This window comes from Ovis canadensis, chromosome 3 (assembly GCF_042477335.2).
Source record: "Ovis canadensis isolate MfBH-ARS-UI-01 breed Bighorn chromosome 3, ARS-UI_OviCan_v2, whole genome shotgun sequence".
Lineage (NCBI taxonomy): Eukaryota > Metazoa > Chordata > Mammalia > Artiodactyla > Bovidae > Ovis > Ovis canadensis.
In genome coordinates this window covers 73,932,655-73,956,041 of record NC_091247.1, presented here as the reverse complement: position 1 = coordinate 73,956,041, position 23,387 = coordinate 73,932,655, and the positions used below count along the sequence as shown (strand labels likewise).

Genomic DNA, 23,387 nt, shown 5'->3' with positions numbered 1-23,387 from the left:
TATGTCATTGAGTGTTCTGCCTATGTTTTCCTCTAAGAGTTTTATAGTTTCTGGTCTTACATTTAGGTCTTTAATCCATTTTGAGTTCATCTTTGTGTATGGTGTTAGGAAGTATTCTAATATCATTCTTTTACATGTAGTTGTCCAGTTTTTCCCCAAAACAGCAAAATTCTATAAAGCAATTATCCTTCAATAAAAATAAATAATTTTTTTAAGAAAAGTCCTTGCATCAGGTGCATCTTTATTACCTTAAATGTTTGTTAAATGAATGAAAAGTTGTGGGGATCAGGATCTGCAGGATCTCAGGTTATTCTTAATACACAAAAGTCTCAGCCATTGGAGCAGTCATATCTTGTCATCATTTTATCCATTTTCAGCATTATTTCCTCCAATTTATATCCAGCACCAGTGTTCCATGTATCCTTTCCTGAGTCACACTGATGGACCCTAGACATCCCCTACATGTTTGTGTATTCTTTTACAACCATGCCATTTCTCCAAATTCTCCTCTGTCTAAACTTTGTATCTCACATCCTATTCACTTGCAGATATATTATTTTTCTTTGAAAGCTAAGTGCAAATAGTATCTCCCTGGGAAAGTCTGTTTTTTGACATTTCTTGATGCCCCTCTCTACATCATATTGCCATAGAATGCAGTACAAACCTTTGTTGTAGAAATTATCTCACTTGAGTGTAATTATAATGAATCAACTAAAGGATCACAGAGCACCAACTATGCCACAGGCTCTAGCACTAGGAAAGCCATCATCCTTGCCAGCAAACGAGCAGAATAGTCGTCCCCTAGCTTTTCTCAACTAGAAAAGTCATCCAAACCACAGAACACAGAAAATTAGCTGAGTAACTACTTTCTCAATTCTCCCAATGATGATCCATAACTGGCACTATTATATAACAATGGATGTCTTAGAGCCTTAGGGCTTAACATTCTTGAGAAACCCTCATTGATCGAACACTGATACAATTATAGTAGCAATACTATGATAGAGATGAGCTCAGGATGAGGCAGAAAAGCAGAATAAGGTGACCTAATTAGTTATGTGTTTCTTTAATCTGTACATCTTATTCTCTTTCTTTCTCTCTTTTTTTTTTTTATCTTCACTTGGCATCTTGCACAGGCTCATTTCACGGAGGTCATTTGATACACTTTGTTGCTGTTATCAAATTATAGCACTGAAATTCATTTTTATGGTTGTGTGTCTTCAGAATTCAGACAAGGTGATGCAAATCTTTCATATTTGTAAACCCAGCATCTACTCCATGCTAGAGACACAGCTGGTTCTCACTGAGGGCTTGGTGAATAAATGCACACATTTTAAAGGGTTGTTACTCAATTATACATATAACTACAATACTTAAAGAAAAACACGCATGAATGTAAAAATCTTTCCTAGTACTTAAACTTCACTTCTGGATATTTCATTTCAAGTTTAATTATTAATACTCCCTGTGTCATGTGTATTTTCAAGATAGAACGAAGGAATTGCGTTAAAAGTGCAAGTAAAGTTGTATGAAGTGAAAAAAGGCTGCATTTTCCTGAATGGGGGATGAAAGTAAGTGGAAGTATTTTCAGTGTTATTCTAATCTAATAAAGCCAGAGAGATTTAGTTTTAATGCATTTTCAAGAACAAATAGCCTCTAATTACACACTGAGTTTAGAGGAAGATAGTGGGGGAGGATTTAAAGTACCATAAAATTCTGGTCTCCTAAAGAAATTTTGAGGAGGTCTGTGATACTTTCATTTCTGATGGCAGAGTATGTAGCTAGCTCAATTCAAAGTTATTTTTTCTATAAGCATTGCATAAGCACACACTTCACTTCTTGGGATTAATGGTTTTTCCATTAACGTCACTTAAAGGCATCTCTGTTCACTTAATCACCAAGAAAAATTTGGGCTGCGTGTCCTTCAGTTTAGAGTGGTGTCATACTTCTTACTTTCGCTTCAGTAGTAGTTCCTTAGGGTCGCTCAGTCATGTCCAACTCTTCATGACCCCATGGACTGCAGCACGCCAGGCTTCCCTGTCTACCACCAACTCCCGAAGCTCACTCAGACTCATATCCATCGAGTTGGTGGTGCCATCCAACCATCTCATCCTCTGTCGTCCCCTCTCCTCCTGCCTTCAGTCTTTCCCCACATCAGGGTCTTTTCCAATGAGTCAGTTCTTCACATTAGGTGGTCAAAGTTTTGGAGCTTCTGCTTCAGCATCAGTCCTTCCAATGAATATTCAGAACTGATTTCCTTTAGGATTGACTGGTTGATCTCCTTGCAGTCCAAGGGACTCTTTAGAGTGTTCTCCAACACCACAGCTCAAAAGCACTAATTCTTTGGCACTCAGCTTTTTTTATGGTCCAATTCTCACATCCATACATGACTACTGGAAAAATCATAGATTTGACTAGACAGAGCTTTGTCAGCCAAGAAATGTTTCTGCTTTTTAATATGTTGTCTAGGTTGGTCATAGCTTTTCTTTCAAGGAGCAAGTGTCTTTTCTTCATGGCTGCAGTCACTGTGCCCATTTATTTTGGAGCCCAAGAAAATAAAGTCTGTCACTGCTACCATTGTTTCCCTATCTATTTGCTACTAAGTGATGGGACCAGAAGCCAGGATCTTCATTTTTTGAATGTTGACTTTTAAGCCAGCTTTTTCACTCTCCTCTATCACCCTCATCAAGAGGCTCTTTAGTTCTTCTGCTTTCTGCCATAAGGGTGGTGTAATCTGCATTTCTGAGGTTATTGCTATTTCTTCTGGTAATCTTGATTGCAGCTTGTGCTTCATCCAGCCCAGCATTTTGCATCATGTACTCTGCATAGAAGTTAAATAAGCAGGGTGTCAGTGTACTGCCTTTACCTACTACTTTTCCAATTTGGAACCAGTCCACCATTCCATATCGGGTTCTAAATGTTGCTTTTTGAACTGCATATAGGTTTCTTAGGAGGCAGGTAACAGGGTCTGGTATTCACATCTCTTGAAGAATTTTCCACAGTTTATTGTGATCCACACAGTCAAAGGCTTTGGCACAGTCAGTGAAGAAGTAGATGGTCTTGTGGAATTCTGGTTTTTTCCTATGATCCAACAGATGTTGGCAATTTGATTTCTGGTTCCTCTGGGTTTTCTAAATCCAACTTGAACATCTGGAAGTTCTCGGTTCATGTACTACTGAAGCTTTGCTTGAAAAAATTTGAGCATTACTTTGCTAGCATGTGAGATAAGTGCAATGGTGTGGTAGTCTGAACACACCTTCCTCTAGGGGGCTCTTACTCAAATTCATGTTGCAAAAGCAGTATTTCTCTAAATGGTTCCTTAATGCCTCAAGTCCCCCAACTGTTTAATTTATATCCAAGGAAGAGTTTACTTCCTTTAGGGCATAATCCATTACATTACAAAGTTGTTACAATGTAAATAAATACATAGAAATCTGTTTAAGTTAGCAAATTGTGGTAAGGTAAAAATAACCCTGAATAAACCATGGCCTAAAAAAATGTGAAGAGTGTACATGGAAAATTCAGCATAAAAATATTACCATGCAAAAATAATAATTAACCCAAGTAGACCTGCACACAGTGATTTTCAGCACTTTTGTAAAGGAACAAATTTTGCTATGAAAGCAGTACTCAAAATCAAATAAAGGTTAGGAGACCTAGTTTAAAATTGTTATTAACACACAGGTATTTTACTTTAATGGTCATGGGCGTAGTTCCAACTATTTCAGAAGCAAAAGCTTATTGCTTGGATAGTAAATAGAACTGATCCCAAGGCTATGTTTGCCACTAAATTTAGAATGTTGGGAGGTTGGCCCTGCAGGGATCCTGGTGGTATCTGCCCTTGGTGTAATCTGACACGAGGATCCTGATGTCCATCTCCTGCAAAAGGCTGAGCCCAAGCAGGAAGTATAGCAGAACTGAGCTTAGGAGTGTTTTCCTAGGGTCTTGTCATTATGAGATGCTGAGGCTCTGGGTGTAAGCCTCAGAGTCATTTCTGAGCTACTTAATTGTATACTGTTTTGTATTTAATATGTTTAAAATGCAGATCATAGTTGTAATTGAGGTTCATTCTAGCCGTGTTTAATGCCAATTGCAGCATGACTGTGCATCATGCTGCCATGATGGGAGTTCCCAGGGGGCGCTAGTGGTACAGAACCTCCCTGCCAGACACGGATTCCATCCCTGGGTCGGGAAGATCCCCTGGAGAAGGGCATGGTAACTCACTCTGGTATTCTTGCCTAGAGAATCCCATGGATAAAGGAGCTTGGTGGGCTACCGTTCATGGGATTGCACAGAGCCAGATATGACTGAAGAGACTTAGTGTGTGCACACAGTCAATTATGTCAATACCATAAAGGGGCTGAAGTGCTCTAGATGAGTGATTTTCAAACTTTAATTTGCATATGAAATCACCCGGGTATCTTATTAAAATATGGATTTGCTTTAGTAGATCTGGGGAGGAGCCTGAGGTTTTTCATCTAACAAGCTCCTAGGTGGTATTGATGCTGCTTGTTCACAGGCCACACCTTGAAGAGTAAATCCTTAAATGGGCTAAGAATTGCTGCTGGGCTTTATTTCTTAGTTGCATGCCATGGTTTGGAAATTGTTCTATATAAATTCTATGTAACATTTATATAAATGTTTTGATTAATCCAGGATAAATCAAAAAATTGTTAAACAATAGCTAAAGGTAATATTCATGAAGGATGGGTGGCAATCTTAGAGAAGAAAATGTTAAAAAAAAGGTCAATTTACTCTTGCAAGCAAACACTGAGTCTTACATATGAGACAGTTTTGTCTACAGATGGTGAATATAGGCAAGGAATACAGTGATTATGCTTGAAAAATACTGTAATGTGAAATCTGATGAAGATGATAAAATCCTTAAAAAGTAAAAAACAAAACTGCATTTAAACCATAAAAATGGACTATCTCCAGTTATGAAAAAGATACCATTTTTTTTCTAAAAAATGATGAGTTTCTCAGTCATCTTTACTAATTTTTGGAAGGTGGCTATTATAATTTAGGAGAACAAAAGAGGAAAACACATTGGCTAGAGTCAATAAACAGTGTTTCTTCTGAATTCTTTTACAGATGAGTATTGTGGCCTTGATGATGTTATAAATAATTTGTGGCATTGAAGTCAATTTCCTCACAGAGCTGTTGGGAGAGTTAAATGAAATAATTTTAAAAATGAGATAATACGTGCAAAATCTCATATATGTTTCTAAAACCCAGACCATTCTCATATCTTACAAGGTCCAGTGCAAAAATAAAAATGAAGGGTCCCTTGTTCAAAGTTACTGAGAATTTCAAGTGGCAAGAGGAAGATATTAAACCGAGTGCAGGGTCCTTCTGTATGTGGGGGCCCTGTGTGACTACATAGGTCACATGCCCATGAAATATATATGTATTGGTCCATTCCTATCTGCAATATAATCATAGTTAACACTCATCATTTATTGAAATAGTCCAGTATAATGGGTACTATGCTGAGTCCTTCAATTACATACATTCATTTAATCCTTTAGAGTGAAGGAAAAAGGAAGCCCAAAATACTCAATTACTATTTGCAGGTTACACAACTACCAAGTCGAGGGAGCCAGGGCTTGAACCCGGCTCTGTCTGATTCTAATGTAATTTGTCAAAATTAATTTAATGGAATAACAATCTATAACTGGTTACTGTCATCTCATTTGACTCAAATTTAGAAACTTAGTTTCAGAAAAATATAAATGTGTGATGGACAATTCATTCATCATGATCTTGATTGGATAACCTAGGTCAACCTAATTATCATATCCTGGCACTTCACACAGACCCTGATACATGGTAGATAGTCATATCATGCATACAGAACTAAGCTGAACACTCAGAATCACCAATTCGTCACAGTGCAGAATCACACAGTGCAGAATCACACAGTGCAGAATACTCAACAAAGATCAAAAAAATCTCATTTTCCTATTATTTAAAAATCACATGCTTCTGAATGATAACAAAATTATTTTCACTTTAAAGTAATTAGTTTTAAATGTGTTTCAATAGTGATGAATCTCCTGGAAAAAAAAAAAGACCAATTACCATGTACAGGAATAATTTTCTTCCAAACATAGCACTTGATCCAAAGAACTAAATGAAGAGTAAATCATCTCATAATAAAAATTAAGATGAAGACTAAAATATTCCCTTTGTTTTGGATGGATATTATATTTTTAAAATATGGTTCATACTTAGCAAAGTACAAGCTTGCATTTCTATGGAGCTTTTCTTTTCTAATGTGTTTTTGAATCCTTCATATAATTTTATCTTTTCTATTCTTTTCTAATCCTGAGAGCGGAGCTAATTCATTGTGCTTTAATCTCATATAATATCATGCCCATTATAGAGTTGAGCAAAGAGAGACAGAGAGGATAACTCAGATTACTTTGTCACCTTCTCTTTGAAAGTATTACCAATCACCTCTGGCTGAATTAATAACAGCTTTCACTGTATTTTTAGAGCAATTTCCACTGCCTCAATGAAGGTACCTGTAATGTAATTTTCTGTTTCTTTGTCAGGCTCTCCTTCCAGATATCTAAGCGTGTTGTCTTATTTATCAGTATGTCCCCGGTATCTAATACAGAGCCTAGCACATAGTAGTTATTGACTAATGTTGATTCACTGCATGCACACATTAATAAGTGAACAGAACAATTTAAACAGGGTACTGCAGTGGGTGCTGAAATTAAGAGGAAATGTTTAGTCTTAGACATTATTCATTATTGCTTTCTGCTGGGCTAGAAAAATGTCATAGTCTATAAAATGCATCAATTCCTCTGAATTAAAATGTCATCGAACCTCCTACCCAACCATGTTCTGCTAGCTTAATATCTGAAAGTGCTACAATGTATTATGCCAACTGCTGATATAGTTCCAGGCTATGGGGCATCTGCTGAAAATGATGGGAAATAAAAATTCTGTGGGCCCCCTGGAAGGGAGGTTACTATGTTAAAAAAGCTGAATTCCAGACAAGGACTCACCAGATGCTTGGAGACTAAAGAGCTGAGTTCCACTTCCTCAGGGACCTGAGCAGATGGGACCCCCTGAATCCAATCTCAGAGAGGACTGTCTATGGCAAAATGCCTGGTTTCTGCCCCAATTGCTTATTTCCCTGTCCCCAAGGCTACAAAGCACAGAAGCAAATTTACTCTCAACAATCTATGAAGCCAATACTTTATAGAACTCTAGAAAGTACTTCTAAATGTATTTTTTGTGCATCCCTGTCCAAATGGTTGGCTACAGAGTTCAGAAATTGATGACAAGCATTATTGCCTTATTTACATCCACAGAGGAGGAAGAATATGCAGACTTACAGAGTAGAGAAGACTTTTACAGAGGTGATATCCCAATACCAGTTAAAACTGTGAGAGGAAAAGTCCCCCAGGAAGCTCACCTATAACTGAGCATTCAAGAAACTGCTCTTTCTCCTCCCACTTAGACATCTCCTTCTGCAACATCCTAGGACTCTAGGCTGTGTTTTCTTTTGCCTCAAGCTTGCTATAAAGTTCTTTCCATTTAATTATACCTTAATGAGAAGACTGAGAATGAGGAAAGATAAGTGAAATTACCTTGTGTGTAAAGAAAGCAACATAGAGTAGTAAAGGAGAGGATTCTGTGGTCAGATTAGTTCAGGTTTAGGTCTTGGCCCTGCTACTTAGTAACTGTTTTTTCCTAGGTCAGACTTACTGAACTTCTCTTGTCTCCATGTCCTCATTTGTCAAATACAAATGGTATTACTATACTTTTATCATGTTTGGAGAGTTACTTTTGAACATATAAAACAATGGAAAAATGACAGTGCACTGCTCTAGGCAATTTAATCATAAAAGTAGCACCAAAGATAAAACGCTATAAGTCTACATATACATTTTTCCCCCTCCCTTGCCACTATGTTTCAAGTACTGAATATCAAGTTGTTTCACAAAGTTTCATCCTTTTATTGTTTAAGAATAAATTATTATGTTTGCTCTGTTGCTGATGCCCTCAGTAAAATGGGGTAACTCAGTGGATGCTATAGATATTACATGAAAAATAGAAAATACTTAGTATATTATTATTATTACCGTTCTGGAATATACCAACCCTCTTGACTTTTATAATAGCTCTTTTAATATCCCTGTGTATAATGCCTAGTATAATCCTACCCACAACTAGGGACCACAGAGTTTATATTACTGGAGTTTGTTTGGATGAGCACATTCAGGCAACGTCCTGTAACTAGGAAAAGTACTCAACTTAGGGATGGAAAATCAAGGTCATGGTTCAACCTCACCACTCAGAGACATGTGTTCTGCTAAGATCTCAGAGTCCTCATTTGTATAATGAGGATATTATTATTATTATTACTATTACCTCACCTTGGAATGACATCCTTAAATAGGAAAGGGGGCTGTCTGACTTAAAAGAAGCTGTTGGTCTGCTGTCTTAAACATGAAAGGAGGCAAGGGTAATTGACCTCTGTTTGCATTCTAGTGCTGACAATTTATTACAGCAGAAGACTTGAAACACATTTCAGTAATTCCACGATCTGAAAGAAATTAGGCAGGGCTTACAATAAATCAGGTTAATAGTACATAAGAATTTGTCAAATTCTTTGACATTCTCGCATACTCCATCTTGCTTTCTCGTTAAAGTTTAAAAAGCAAACTGCCATCTTCTGTATTTTAAATCAGATGGAGAAAATTTATTTTCTTTCTAGACCAGAACTTTTGCCCAATGCTGTAAGTCAATGGGCCTCCTCTGCAGCTAGGGCTAAACTAAGCCCTCTTACAAGTCACTAAACCACAACCCTGCCTCTAGGATCACAGCACCGAGACAAAGGGTGACTTCTGTTACAGGAATTCCTTTGTATTTTCATACAGTCTCTTATTTGGATGGCATTAGTAAAATATCTCCCAAAATAGTTACATTGAGGACATTCTGAAAAACATAAAGTAGAATTTAGTATCCTTAGTTACATAATTATACCGCCAGTAAAAATACATGGATATGTATGGAAAATGGCTAGGAAGAAGTGAGATGGAAATGCAAAGACAGTTCTCTTTTGAAAAGAATGAATGAGGCATGCAGAAAGGTTAACATAACTACACTGTAAAAATACCCACCGATAAATAGACTGTGACAGCGTAATGGGAGAGGAAAGGCAGAAACTATCTCAGGGATCAGGGACCCCAAGAAGGAAGAGTCTGGAGGAAATTAAAACCTGGGAGAACTATGTTTAATCATGACTTTGGATCTCCTATGAGGAAGTCCTCTCACATAAGAATCCTCCCTTTACCCAAGTTACATGATGATCAACGAAGATCTCTTTACCCTCCAAAGTTTTCCTTGATGTCAAATTTCTCCAACAGGTCAGACTTCTATTTCAAAATTGGAAAGAGTACTTAAAATGAAAATAAGTAAGCCATTTTATTTTTGTTCTTACATGTAAATGATATGCACTCTACTCTCTGAGTCATGAGGAAATAAGAACAGGATACCACAGAACCCACATTTGATGAGGTGGTTCTATCATAGAAGATAAACTGAGAAGCCTTCACAATCTTCTAAAGTTCTGTTGCCCTCCTAGAAGGATAGGAATTAAGAGGTATTTGCATGAAGGAACTCTTGCACCTTTTTCTCAGTAATGATACTGGTACGTTGTTTGAACCATAGCAATGCCACTGCAAATGGCAGAGGGGACCATGCTGATCACATGCAGGCATTAACTAGTTTTTTCACAGTGGATGAAAATGCTTGCATAAGAGGATATTTTCTGAACCTCATCCACCTCACAGCCTCTTCTAAATTTTTACTGTGAAAAGTTTCTCAGTGTAATTAAAGGCTGCATTGATCTAATTAGGTTGATGAAATTTTCAGTAGGGATTTGAGTCCCCCTAGCATTTCAATTATTTATTTTTCTAGCATCCTTTCTTAGGCTTATCCCAAGCAACTTTTAGTGGTAGCATTCTAAATTTTCTTACTCAGGCAATGTCTCCACTCACACAATGTATTTTAAGACCTTCAGCAAGGACACATAGCTAAAAACAAACTTTAAATAAAGCATTCCAAGTCATTTTATTGAACACAATCCTTTCCTTGCTCGTTGACTTCATTTCCCTACTAACAAACTATGTTGAGTAATTTTCACTCTGCAGGAGTGAAATAGGTGTTTCAAAGCATTATGAAGGCACAAAGGGACTAAGAAATGCATAATAACAGAAGGAGATTCTGAGGCAAGATTAATACGGAGCAGCATGAGCCTTCCTTGCAAGCTATTTATTGCAGAAGCCCTCATGGTCAAAACACTGCAGTAGAAGCACATGATAGTAAGTTTTCCACCATCTTGGAATATTAAAACACAAAGGAACAAAAACCTCTAATGAGCACCCTAGGAATCAACGATGATACTCTTACACACACACACACACACACAGAGCTTTCCTAGGAGTCTAAGGTGAATGGGCAGGACCATAGGTGTCCTCAAATAGACTCCATCTCACCTAGACACCATGATTTGACTTTCCACAGCATCTTCTGAATCTCTCTACTGTTGGAGCAATCACTCAAAAACTGGCTGCTGGAAAAACTAAATTTAATTTTAAATGATCTTTTTAAGCAACATATACTTCAGGTTTTAGTCAATAGCATAAAGAATGCAAAGAATATAGACAATGCTTCAGCCTAAGCATGATTAGTATTGGTTTGATAAAAATCAGATTTTTTTTTTAAAGTGTATTTTCACAGACCTATCACCCTCCAGGAATTTCATAGATGTGGGCTGGTATATGGGTAATTTATTATTTATAATTCTTATTCTAACTTCTCAAGTTTATATTCTTGAAAGTAGTTTTCAGTGACCTCAAACATTTCTCCAAAGTCTCTTCAATTTATGATGAAAATACAAATATTTTTTTAAAATTGCTTTAATCCTCTTATCATAAATTCTTGGCCATTCAACACTCCTTCTTGATTTGAACAAAGCAATATATGAAGTTCAGGTTATATTTTGCCAAATTATGTTGAAATAATTCATTTTAAAATTTGTTAATCACTAAAAAATAAATTTCTTAATGAAGTTGCCTGCTCTCCATGCAAACCGAGTCTCATTTCAAAAAAGCATTATCAAATGCCAAATAGATAAAGCTCTAACTTCTAGCTACTTCTAATAAACACTAGATTATGGGTTGTTGCAAAGTAATTTTCCAAGAATAGAGATGTGAATTAGTGAGAATTGTAGGCCATCTCTAGTTTTGTATCTTGAGATCTTGAGTGCCACTGTTCATAATAAAACAGAACCAGTGATACAAGTATTTTGTTTTATCTGACAATATTCTGTGCTCTAATCCTGTTACCCCTTCATTATTTTGAGGTGGAACAAATAACCTCTAGGTCCGTTCCCCATTTTCAAGATAAGGAGGCTGGACTTGGAAAGTGACTTCCAGGACTCTTCCTGTTTTAACACTCCAAAATTTCTTCTATGATTTCAGACATGGTATTATTAGTATCTCCTCCAGGATTGGTTATCCTAACAGGGATCACATACTAGACTGAAAATAAAAAATGTTATGAGACATATGTAAAATCATAATTAAGGTTTTACATAACAGTCTACAGGGCAGAAAGCCCATGACAGAGTTAAGGAAGGCTCATATGGGCTTAAAAGAGATGGGATGAGAATGAATGTGGGTATGTTTCTCTCTTACCAGCAACTCTACAAAGCTCACCTAGCTGTGATAAGGTGATGTAGCTCAAAGCCTATGATACTCTGTCACAATTTCATCTCAGTAGTAGGAAGAACAGAGCATTCTAAACAGATACTTAGACTTGGATGGAGACTAGGTACCATCTAAAATCTGATCAAGCAAAGTGTGCTATGAGCTGATCATGCCCATATCCTTCCATACTAGTGTGTCAGGAGGAAATAAAGTGTAAGAGATTACACATTAATAAAACACTGGCAGGACTTGCTCCAAACACATATCCTGGTCTGTAGAGGAAGAGATGTAGGAAGTACCCTATCAGTAAGGCTGATATCTATCCTGCTGCTAAGTCACTTCAGTCGTGTCCGACTCTTCACGACCCCATGGACTGCAGCCTATCAGGCCCCGGCAAGAGTACTGGGGTGGGGTGCCATCACCTTCTCCAGATATCTATCCTAGACCTACAAAAACAGTAACATGAGTGAATCCTCACTGTTTGGACTCAGTAGATGAATTCGCACAGAAAACCACTTGACTCGGTTTTGGTGGTTAAAGACTAATTAAAAAGATAAGTGCAAAATTCATAAGCAACAAGGATATAGCACAGGGAATTATAGCCATTATTTTGTAATAACCGATAATGGAGTATGGGGCTTCCCAGGTTGCCCAGTGGTAAGGAATCCACTTGCCAAGCAGAAGACATGCAGGAGGCTCAGGGTCAATCCCTGGGTTGGGAAGATCCCCTGGAGGAAAAAAAAAAAAAAAAGGCAACCCACTCCAGTATTCTTGCCTGGCAAATCCCATGGACAGTGAAGCCTGGTGGGCTACAGTCCATGGGGTCACTGAAGAGTTGATTCAGTGACTAAAACAACAATAATGGAGTATAATCTGCAAAAAAATACTGAATTACTACATCGTACTTGAAACTAATATAAAATTACATAATTAAGTGAGATGAGTTGTAAAGTGTATCAACTACTCATTAATACAAAGATATTAATGTGAGATATAGTTCAATCTTAAACTGTAATTTTAGATTAAGGCAATCCATTGAAGACTCATACACATAGGAAGTTGCCTGGCCCAAACTGAAATGTCAGAAGATAATGAGGCACAGTTGAGTTTGGGTGATCACTGAAGAAATTCTCACATTTTTACAGGATACCCAGAAGGGCTCTTTAGCTAGATTTCAATTTCCTTTCTTTTTCCCAGTCATTAGCAAGACTAACTTACCAAAGAGGCTGATGGTAGATTGGAGAGATCACAGTGAAAATGATGGAATGATGTAGATGGTTAGGGTTATGATTCTGCCCCCACCCCAACTCCCATCTCTAAAAGAGGATCCAGGCATCATATTGTGAAATCTAAGTATGTTTTCACCCTGCTTCTCCCCAGCTAGAAATGCGTTCTCCATCCCCAACATCAACAAATCATAATTATCCCTCAAGATGCTTACATTCTGACCTTCTCTGGGTCTTCCTTGTCTACTAGATCCCCATTCATTCACTCTCATTCATATTCAAATGGGTATAATGGTAACACACAATTGAATATCTCATTCCTCACAGTCTATATTACATTTCTTTTTGTAATAAACTTGAGGGTTTACACAATCTTCTAACAAATATTTCTGTTAGGACATTGTATATTATGGTGGCTAAGGGTACACAAAATTCTAAAATCAGACAGCCATGATTTAGGCTTTAAAATCTGTTAGCCGTGAGACCTTTGCTCAAGAAACTTACCTGTGCCAAACCTTAGTTTTTTTGCCCCCAAAATGCAGATAAGTAGTAATACTTATATTGTGGAAATCCTTATAAAGCTCTAGGATTGCATCAGGTGCAAAATAAGAGCTCAGAAAATGCCTATTATTATAACAAAGGTAATAACTATTAAGATTTTATTATGCTCACAGAGCTTAGTACAGTCTTAGGTCATGTTACATATTTGTAAAAATTAAAAGGTCTTTTCTGAGAGACAATCGATCCCTACCACCACAAAGCACAAATACTTCTTATATACACATTCATATACTAGGCAATGCAATACCCAGTATATTTATATAAATGGAAAACAGGTCAGGATAATTTAAGCACTGATAGTTTTTCACTGATGCTTACCTGAATTGAGTTTGATTAGAACATTTTCTTTAAAATAAACCAAAGCACATCACTGCTTACCAGCAACATTTATGGCTAATCAATAATAAATTCAAAGTTATTAAATTTTATATTTTATAGGTCTGTACCATTAAACTGCAGCCATATAATGCAAAAGGAACTTCTGGTTCTAGCAGCCCAAAGAAATTGGGTTGTACCTGCATGAAAACAGGCAGCTTTTATGGAAAAGTATTCATACAAGTCAAAACCCAAGGACATTCCTAATTTTTTTCTTCTCACACCCCAACAAGTTCTAATCCTATCAAAAGTTACGATCAACAATGACAGCTGAGAATGAGGGATGAAATTCTTGATATCTTTTAGCCTGAAAGCTTCTCTCAGGCGATCAAATTAACTCACAAATGAAACATCTTTACTTCCTTCAGAACATGGTAAAAATATAGGAACAAAGTTTATCATTCATATTTATTTTGTGCTTGTTGAATTTGGTCTCTTTTAGCCAATTTTTTTCCTTCTTTTTTCCTGTAACGCTCAAATAAGTCACCACCGAATATATAACACCTAAGGCATTTGTGGAGATGATCAAGGTGTTTGGCTTAACTCTAAATCCAATATTTCTTTATGTCTGACTTCCTTTTATAGAGAATATGACTGCCCATGCAAATCTTAACTGTGAATTATTTATAGACTATAAAGATGAGGAACTTAATTCCTTGATAATGTTTTATGAGCTTCCCTCATCCCTCCAAACCTATAAAAACCCCAGTGGAATATTGAATTCAAGGTTGTGCCCTTTGACACCACAAACATCAGGTCTTCAGCAAAGGTGCTTTGAGTCTGGATCTGAAATGATGAAATCATGAATTAGAAATGATTCTGGTGACAGTGATATTTACCTCTTTGAGACAACCCATAAAGTTGTTACTGACTGGTGACCCTGGAAGGTCTGCTGTGCTGGGACTGCCTCCAACATAGAAAAAGTCATCAGACCCCAGCATGGTATAATCTTCTTGCGTGTAGCCCGTTGTGGTAAGAATCCCATCCACTGATATTGTCACCTAGATAACAAAGCACAGGGAAAGGACACGCTATACTCAGACCTAGATACTGTAATCCTGGGATATGCCTGTGTTGTGTTTTGTTTTGTTTCATTTTTTCATTTTGCTTTTTTTTTTTTTTTTTGGTTTTTATTTTTAGACCTATGGCGGAACCCATTTTCATGTCTGTTTGAGGTTTATTCTTGGATTCTATTCAGCTAGCCCTAAGAGGTCTAAACTAGTTAGAGAGTTAACTGGTTATTGAACTAGTGTCAGCATCATCCCTATGGCAACTCAAAAGTTATTTAGCAGACACAAAAATGGTGTTAGTAAAATGCTTCCTAGGTTAGTTTTGCTGGTGTACGTATTAGTAAAGTTTAGTTGTCTGTTATTAACTAATCACACGTGCACCTTGTTAACAGAAAAGGCACAAGCTCTTTCCAGCAATGTCACTGTTTGCACTATTGAGCAGCAGTTGTCCAGCATGCAAGTGCCTGCGTCCATGCCAAAGGGGAGGGGGCGCAAAACAACCAGTGGAAGCGGCACACTTTGAGGTGCACATGCAGGAGGGACAGGACAGTTCAGAAAGGAAAGGAAACAGGGAGAACCAAAGGAAAACACACAACTGCTCGATGATGAGGGAAAGATGAGTGGGTGTGGCATCTCCAGCATTCCCAAATCAAGGGCGCATGCCATGCGTCATGAATGGTTTGAGGCTGGCTGAGCTTGCGGTCACTCGGGCCAGCCACCATTTTGTCTTATCCCGTGTTAAACCACAGCTGGATGCAAAACGTTCGAAACGTTAACGATGCCCCTACAGGTGAGTTGGAAAACAGAAGTTGACAGGAACAGGTAAAAAATAAGAAGGTCAACAACAGATGAAAAGAAGGAGGTCAAAGTAAGCAGAAGAGTACCAACCGCAGTTCCTCTTTTGTTAATGATGTCTACAGTTAAAAGAAAGAAAGAAAACACACGGCAAACCCAAAATAAGAAACAATTAGAATGATATCTACCGAACAATGTAGTTTGTTTACCATAGCGTGTCCAATGCCTGAGTGCTTTGTGGAGAAGGGGGGAGAAAGGAAATTAAAAACTGTGAACAAAATAACGATCGTTACTTAAAAAATATGATGGTCTCTACCATGTTAGTACATTTTTTGATTCAGGTAACGGTTAGTAGAATGAAACATTCCATGAATGACATGTTAGTTATTAAGCATGTTAGTAACATAGAAAAAGGGCAAAAAAATTTTACAAGAAAAAAGCAGACTAACAAATAGGCCTCCCACAGAGGTAATATTTTTCCTGCCAGTATTGTTCATAACTTGCTATGAGACAGCAACAGACATATGGCAATGTTCCTTTGTCTCCCTGAGTACGTCTGACAGATATTTAAAGTCTAAAAGGGACTCAAAAGCCTAAAGCTCATCAGCTGACCACTGCCACCTTCTGCCCAGAAATGGTCCCCCCCCACCCACCCTGGCCCACCCCAGCCCCTGCAAATTCATAGGAATTGGTTGGCATTGCCCTACTACTCAATTTTACAGCATACAAGGACTCCTCCTCAACTCCAAAACTTCCTTCGGTCATATTGATGGACTTTAGGATCACAGTTTACTGCAATGAAACAAAGCAAAGATCCTGACACATAGAATGAGTAGAATGGATTTGTTTTTAATCTATCCTGCCACACATGCACCCTGGCTGTATAACTGCAGTTTCCTTGGAGCTACCAATTCGCAGTTTGGTTTGTAACCTGAGCAAAGGCAAATCTAGAAAGTGGGCTCCTCAAGCCCCACCCTTCCTTCTGTGCTTCTCTCAAATGAGACTTCGGCCTCTTGGTGAGAATCTGAGAGGAAAATAAAAAGGGAAAACTAAAGAGACACACGCGTAAGAAGTCTGTGGTCTACAGCTACCCTGATGGTGGGAAACTCTCCCCCAGGGCAGGTGAGAAACATGCAGGGCCCCTCCCGTGACACTAAGGCCTCTGAAAGGTCTTGGAGGGTCTCAGGAATCCTTTACTTTTGCTCCTCTGCCTCAGCTAGACTAACCCTGCACTCCTAAAATTCCTGGTTGCTTCTCTAGCTTGGACAGTTTAAGCCTTTCAGAAGCGGGAAAGAAAAGGTTAGTCAGTTAACAGCTCAGAAAGAGAAGGCTGTTTTAGTAAAGGAAAACCAGAGACAATCCGGTCATTCTGCAACTGTTCAGAGAAACAACAAATATGTTAAGGATATTAGTTTGAGATCAGCATGTACTGCAGAAAAATTAGTCACTATCAACACTTTACAAAATGGTACATTGCAATATCATAAAATTTCAAATAGTAACCAAAACTTATCATGTTCAATATATAAGGACAATCTATTCATTTCCATCTGAATATATATATATATATATATACTGTAATAATATGTCTCAGTTAAAAGCATACAGTATATGGGGGCCCATAGATAGACTGAAAAAATCATATTTTTCTAATATGTAGACACTTGGAAGAGTTTTTTAAAAATATAATCAAATAGAAATGGGCATTTAGAAGATGAACTGGTCTCTGCAGAGACATCTGGGGCTTAACATAAGTGTCTGTGCTAACAAATAAATATTTCTTCATAAATAGATTCTTAAGGAGATGTGGAAATCCCCAAATACATTTTCTCCCTTCAGGGGCTTTTTCTGTCCTCATTTCATTGGGGAGTCTCATTCAGATTGGGCTGGGGAGGAAGTAGGGATCGACACAATCCTGAATCACAAACATACTGTTTTTTGATTTTTCTTTTTTTTTTAACTACAAAAAAGGAACTGTGATTTAATGATCCCAATGTACATGCTTTCAAATGATCACCATGAAAACTATAATTTAAAATCAAATAAACAAAAAACCAAAAACACAACAGAATCACACACGTCACAGGAAGGGCAGGTCTCAGGGATGACCTTGCAGCCCTCTGGGAAACTGTCACATGTTGATGAGTCAAAACAGCCTTTGGGCCCCTGGAACTTTCTAGATATGCCCCTGCTCAAGTATGGCAGGAAGATTTATCTCAGAAGAAGAAAAAGCTAATTTGTAAGCGAATCTGAGGAGCCCTATCTCATGTTGTTAGGGTTTTCAAGTACCACACAGACACAGCTGTAGCGAAAAACAAAGCCAGTTACTCTCTTATCCACTGCGCTGTTACCTGACGCAGATTCCTGGTGACTTTCACATCATGCCAGGCATTATCATTAAACTTTCCATTCACGGGCTCCACTAGTGCTTCAAAGGCCCCTGATCCCAAATTAATGACCAGAGAGACAGCTCCATTTTTCAGGGCGAGATTGACATAATCAGCTGATTTCCCGGTGTGAAGCATCAGTCCGTTCCTCTGAAGGGTTTTAAAGGACAGAGTTATTTCATCGCTGCTGCTTTGAATGGGGTTTTGAGACAAGTCGTAGCAGAAGTATTCCGATCCCTTGAAAGTGGCAATATATTCTTCTTTTCCTGGAGGGAAACAGATACACATATGCATAAGTAAAGAAAATATACTATGCAAATTACCAAATCTTAACAGAAACGATAACTAATCAGCCCCCAGATTAACTCTTTGTCTAGTTAACATTCATGACAAGAGCCTTAAACAGCACTGTGAAAAAGTGAAAGGGTTAGTGACTCAGTCCTGTTCGAGTCTTTGTGAACCTGTGTACTGTAGCCTGCCAGGCTCCTCTGTCCATGGAATTCAGGCAAGAATACTGGAGTAGGTTGCTATTCCTTAACAATACTGTAGGTGGCAGCATATTTTTAAGAAACATCAGCTATTGGGCCATCAACTGCAATAGCTAAATCTGACATTCTTGAAAATTCAATTAATTTTTAAGTATCACTGCAAGAGCTTTGATCAGAGCAAGTAGCTCTGTGATATCTCCAGGGCACGAGTCAGGTACCATAAATACATATTGGATGGTTCTACTCTGCTGGCAACAATGGATTCCAAAGTGTTTGCAACATTCTCTCCATCCAACTGAGGTTATTTTCATTTTCAGTGAGGTATTTATATTCAAAGATCTTCTCAGTGAAGAGCCAAATATTTCCACCATTGAGAAACCATAACAAATTATCTGGTGAGGGGAAAGTAAAGAAGAAAAATAACAGAATTTGGTCTGGGAGTGAATAGATTTCTTATAGAACAAATGCATTTTTTTTTTTTCTCCCTGGGTGGAGGGGACAGTGATAGAAGGCCTAAAGGCAGAAGCTGGATTATTTGTTCATTCTCTGATCTCACCAAGCAGATGGCAAGACTGACTTTTATGAGACTGGTAAGAATTCCAGCACATTCTCAGGGGAATAGCATGTAAATGAGGTCTCAACATTTTCTATATTTCTCAGTCTTCTCCACATTTATTTAGGGGTAACAACGTGGATCCCACAAAATGTTAAATCAAACAGAAATGGTGGCTATTTGGAAAGAGCAGTCTTTTCCTACTAATTAAGTGAGTTTAATCAAAGGAAAAGTAGAAGCCAAAATCTCCCTCAACTCTCTAAGCAATGATGGCATGGTCCCAAGAAAAATGAGACCGTATGGTCTGGACTCAGCTTCTAATAAACTATAAACATAGAATTACAAGTGGTACTAGAGAATCTGTTTCACTGGTAATATAGCATCTCTACTGTGCCCACTGGAGGGTTCAAAGACCAACAGGGGTCTCACTTTTATCTTTATCCTGGCAATAGGATTTTAACTCAGGACTACTTTCATTCAGTAGACATATATGTCATGTCTTTGCATTGGAGCTCAAATTAAAGTCTCAGCTCATCAGGGTCCAATGACCTGACTCTCTGGATACAGAAAGCATTGTAACTAATACAGGCAGGCAAGGCAAGGCACCGAGTAAGATAGTGAGCACCTAAGAACTTTCACAAGAGAGTGAACCCTTGAGGAAGAGTTATTACCTACTAGTAAACTATTAGTGAAGACTAGTGGTCAGGCCAAACCCACTACAATTTAGTCAGAGTCATAGCAATGTCAGCCCGATCCATACTAAAAGGTCCCTTCCTTTCATATACTCAAATTATTAGCTGAAATCCGCAGGTGTAAGCCCGGTGCTAGTCTTCAGCGATAGTGGAATGACTAACACTGACCTAATCCCTTTCTCTGAAAGTCTACGGTTTAGGTGTTTGCTTCTCAGGTCAGTTCAATATGGCAAATGGCTTGATATTGGGGGCCAGCACAGCTAAATATTTATGATATAATGAAGGGGGGGGGGAAACAGGCTAAAGTATGAATTTAGATCCTAGCAGGCCACGTGTTAACTGTACTGGGGGGCAATTATGCATCTTTTAAAATTTCAGTTTCTAAACATGGTTAGTGATACCGGTCTCTCAGGATATAATGAGATTATGCTGTACAAACATCTGGGAAAGTTGGTGGGCACTAGAAATGATAGATGTCTTCCTCCTAACCTAACTAATGTAATAAATATGGTAAATGATCTAAAACAAACAGCATATGCCATACTTCATTATGAAATCTAGAAAACTCTCTTTAAGATCAGTTATAGAACAAGATGCCTGCTATCAACATACTGTGCTTCAAGTCCTAGCTAATGTAGGAAGAAAAGAAAAACTTAAGAGCATTATCAAGAGTACAGGTGGAAAAAAAATCACATTAGGAAATATAATTGTACAATTGAAAGACCAAAAGTATCTTCAAAATCTATTAGGTTTAAGATACTTCAGACAGATTGCAGGGTTCTATGAACTGGGGAAAACCAATGTTTTAAACATATAAACAGATCGATAGATTAGGTGAAATTCCAACAAAAATATCAATGATTTTTTTTTTAACAAATTTGAAAAGCTGCTTCTATAAGTTCTATGGGAAAACAAAGAGCCCAAAATAGCCAAGATAGATCAGAGAAAGAAGATTAAGGAAGTTTCCTGTGTAAAGATGAACAACTATTAGAAAATCGTGATAGTAAAGATAATTCATTAGGATAGACAAAAGGAGAGAATAAAGATAATAATCAAACTAAAAATAATCTTATGCATATACGAAAATGATTTATGTAGTCAGGCATTGCAAAAAAGTGAGAAAAGTACCGATTAGTCAAAAAGTGGTGTTGGGACAACAGGTTAACTAGATGAATAAAGTGAAATTAAATATTTACATTATTTTGTTTACAAAAATCAATTCTCCATGGACTAAGAACATAAATTAGTGAGGTAAATCTGTAAATTTTTGTTAAGACAAGAAATTATGATATGGAGGTATGGGAGAATTTATTAAACAAGCATAAAAAACTAATCAAGTATTGATATATTCAACTGCATTAAAATTAAGAACACCTGTTTATCAATAATACCATAAAGAGAGTAAGAATCTAAATCAAGTTGGCAGAAAATGCTTTCATACCATATTAATCTGCAAAGGACTACAATACAGGATTTGCAAAGCATTCTGATAAATCAGTTTGGAAAAAAAAAAGATTTGAAAAATGGGAAAATTGGCAAACGATGTTTGGATACAACTGAACAACAACAACAATGTCATAGAAAAACTGGTATATACTATTAGAATAAATAAAAAAGATGTTCAATTCTTTGAGTCTTGAGGGAAAGGCAAAACTCAAATTCAGAATTCATTTTGCAGCCATGAAATTGACAAAAATTGAAAAGATAGAAAAACTCCAGGTTTTGTAAAAGCTATGGAAAAAAGTCATTGTTATCCAATGCTAATTAATGAGAGTGCTGATGAGTTTAAAATCGACCAACTGCAATAAGCACTATTTGGCCTTATGCTACCCCATGGGGACATCACGTATTATAAAGGTATTGGTCTTCAGAAAATGGTTACCATAATCAATAAAAATAACATTCCCAATTTCTTTCAATCCATTACTCTCTCCTCACTGCTCTGATCATTTGATGAGTAATAGGAATATGGAGCCAAGAGAATTCAAGGAATAGGGAGCCAAAAGAATTCTGGCTCATATCCATATACATACATCAGATATGGTGAGATTCACTTATCTGAAGAGGATATTTGCAAACTTTTCATCCCCACTGAATACTCAGAAGAGGTCTCTGAACCAAAGGGAATTTTAGAGATCTTCTAGCCTGAGTTTTAATCATTTGGAAAGTGATTCACATGGAGTTTAAATGACTGTCAAATTCAGAAAATGCCAGTCACAGAAGAGGACTTAAATTCAGCCTACTACCCTTAAATACTAAAGAACAGAGAGTGGGTCCTTGAAGAGGCTTGTTGCTAGTTAAGAGGCTGTAGCATTTTATCCAGGAGACTTCACATCATTCCAAATATGATTTATGCAAAATAAATCCAGATAATGTGGCAGAGCCAAAGGAAAAGTACTAAATATTAGAGTTTATAGTTTACTAGATGGAAATCTGTGAAGTTATATGAATGTCAATAACATTTTACACCATCATATTCATATTACTCAAAAATGAAAGTATATCACTCTTTTTATGTTAATACCAAATTAAGATAATTTAAATTTTCATTAAATGCAACCATGTAGTTTTGGAAGAATTCACCCTGTAGAACATAACTTTACTTCAAAAAATCATAAATGAGACATGAATCTAAGCAGGGAAATATTTTTGTTAGGTTCTTTTTCAAGAAAGAATTTGTTTACCATATGAGAATATGTAAGTCATTCAATTTTCTTCAAGAGAACTATAATTCGTCCTTGTTACCATGCTGTCTTTATCATTAAGTTTTGTGCTATGTCAAATGCAAATACCAAGTAGCACAGTAAAGAGTTATTCATGCTTTCCTGTTGAACAATTAAAGAAAGGGTCTACATCCATTTTAAAAGATAAGATCCAAATATCTTATGCATTTCTAATATGTTCTAAAACAATAAACATCAAAAATAAATTAGATTCACAACTATAGGAAAAGATGTTCAACTTTATTAGAATTCAGAGAAATGTAAACTTAACCATAATAAAATATCAATATATTACACCACAATGAATAAAAAAATAAATAAAACAAGTGAAAAAGACAAAATGTACCAAGTGTTAGGATGTGGAGCAACTGGAACTCTTATGTATTGCTGGTGAGAACTGCTTTTTGAAATTAGCAGTATCTTTAAAAGATAAATTTGCCTATCTTATGACCCAGGAATCTCCCCTTATAAGTATACATCCAACAAAATGAACACAAGATCATCAGAATGACACACTAGAACGTTTACAGCAGCACTCTGCATAACAACCTCAAACTGGACAGTACTTAAACGCCAATCAATAGTAGAATGGATAAATAAATTGGGGCATAATTATAGAATATTATATTAAACAGCAAAGAGAATATATGGTCTATAACTACATGCAAAAATATGGATAAAACTCATAATGATAACATTGAGTAAAAAAAAAAAAGCCAGACAAAAGAGAAGATACTCATAATTTCATTCATATAAAAAAAAATAAAACTAAATCTCTACTGTTGTAAGTCAAGGTACTGACTGCCTTTGATAGAAATAAAGGGGAAACTAGTTAAGAG

At 37.0% G+C, this 23,387-nt stretch overlaps 1 protein-coding gene across 9 annotated transcripts in view; it reads right to left on the bottom strand.

The window, feature by feature from the left end:
• NRXN1 (neurexin 1) overlaps positions 1-23,387 on the bottom strand; it is a 1,213,874-nt gene that overhangs the window by 729,323 nt on the left and 461,164 nt on the right. For 5 of the 9 annotated variants that reach the window (XM_069583366.1, XM_069583364.1, XM_069583367.1 and 2 more), the window contains 2 exons: positions 18,057-18,358; positions 14,740-14,901 (listed from right to left, as the gene is read on the bottom strand). In XM_069583366.1, the coding sequence (XP_069439467.1) occupies positions 14,740-14,901; positions 18,057-18,358 (464 nt within the window). Of the gene's footprint in view, positions 1-14,739; positions 14,902-15,893; positions 15,939-18,056; positions 18,359-23,387 lie in introns of all 9 variants that reach the window. The other 4 variants (XM_070292299.1, XM_069583369.1, XM_069583363.1 and 1 more) reach the window with 2 other exon arrangements.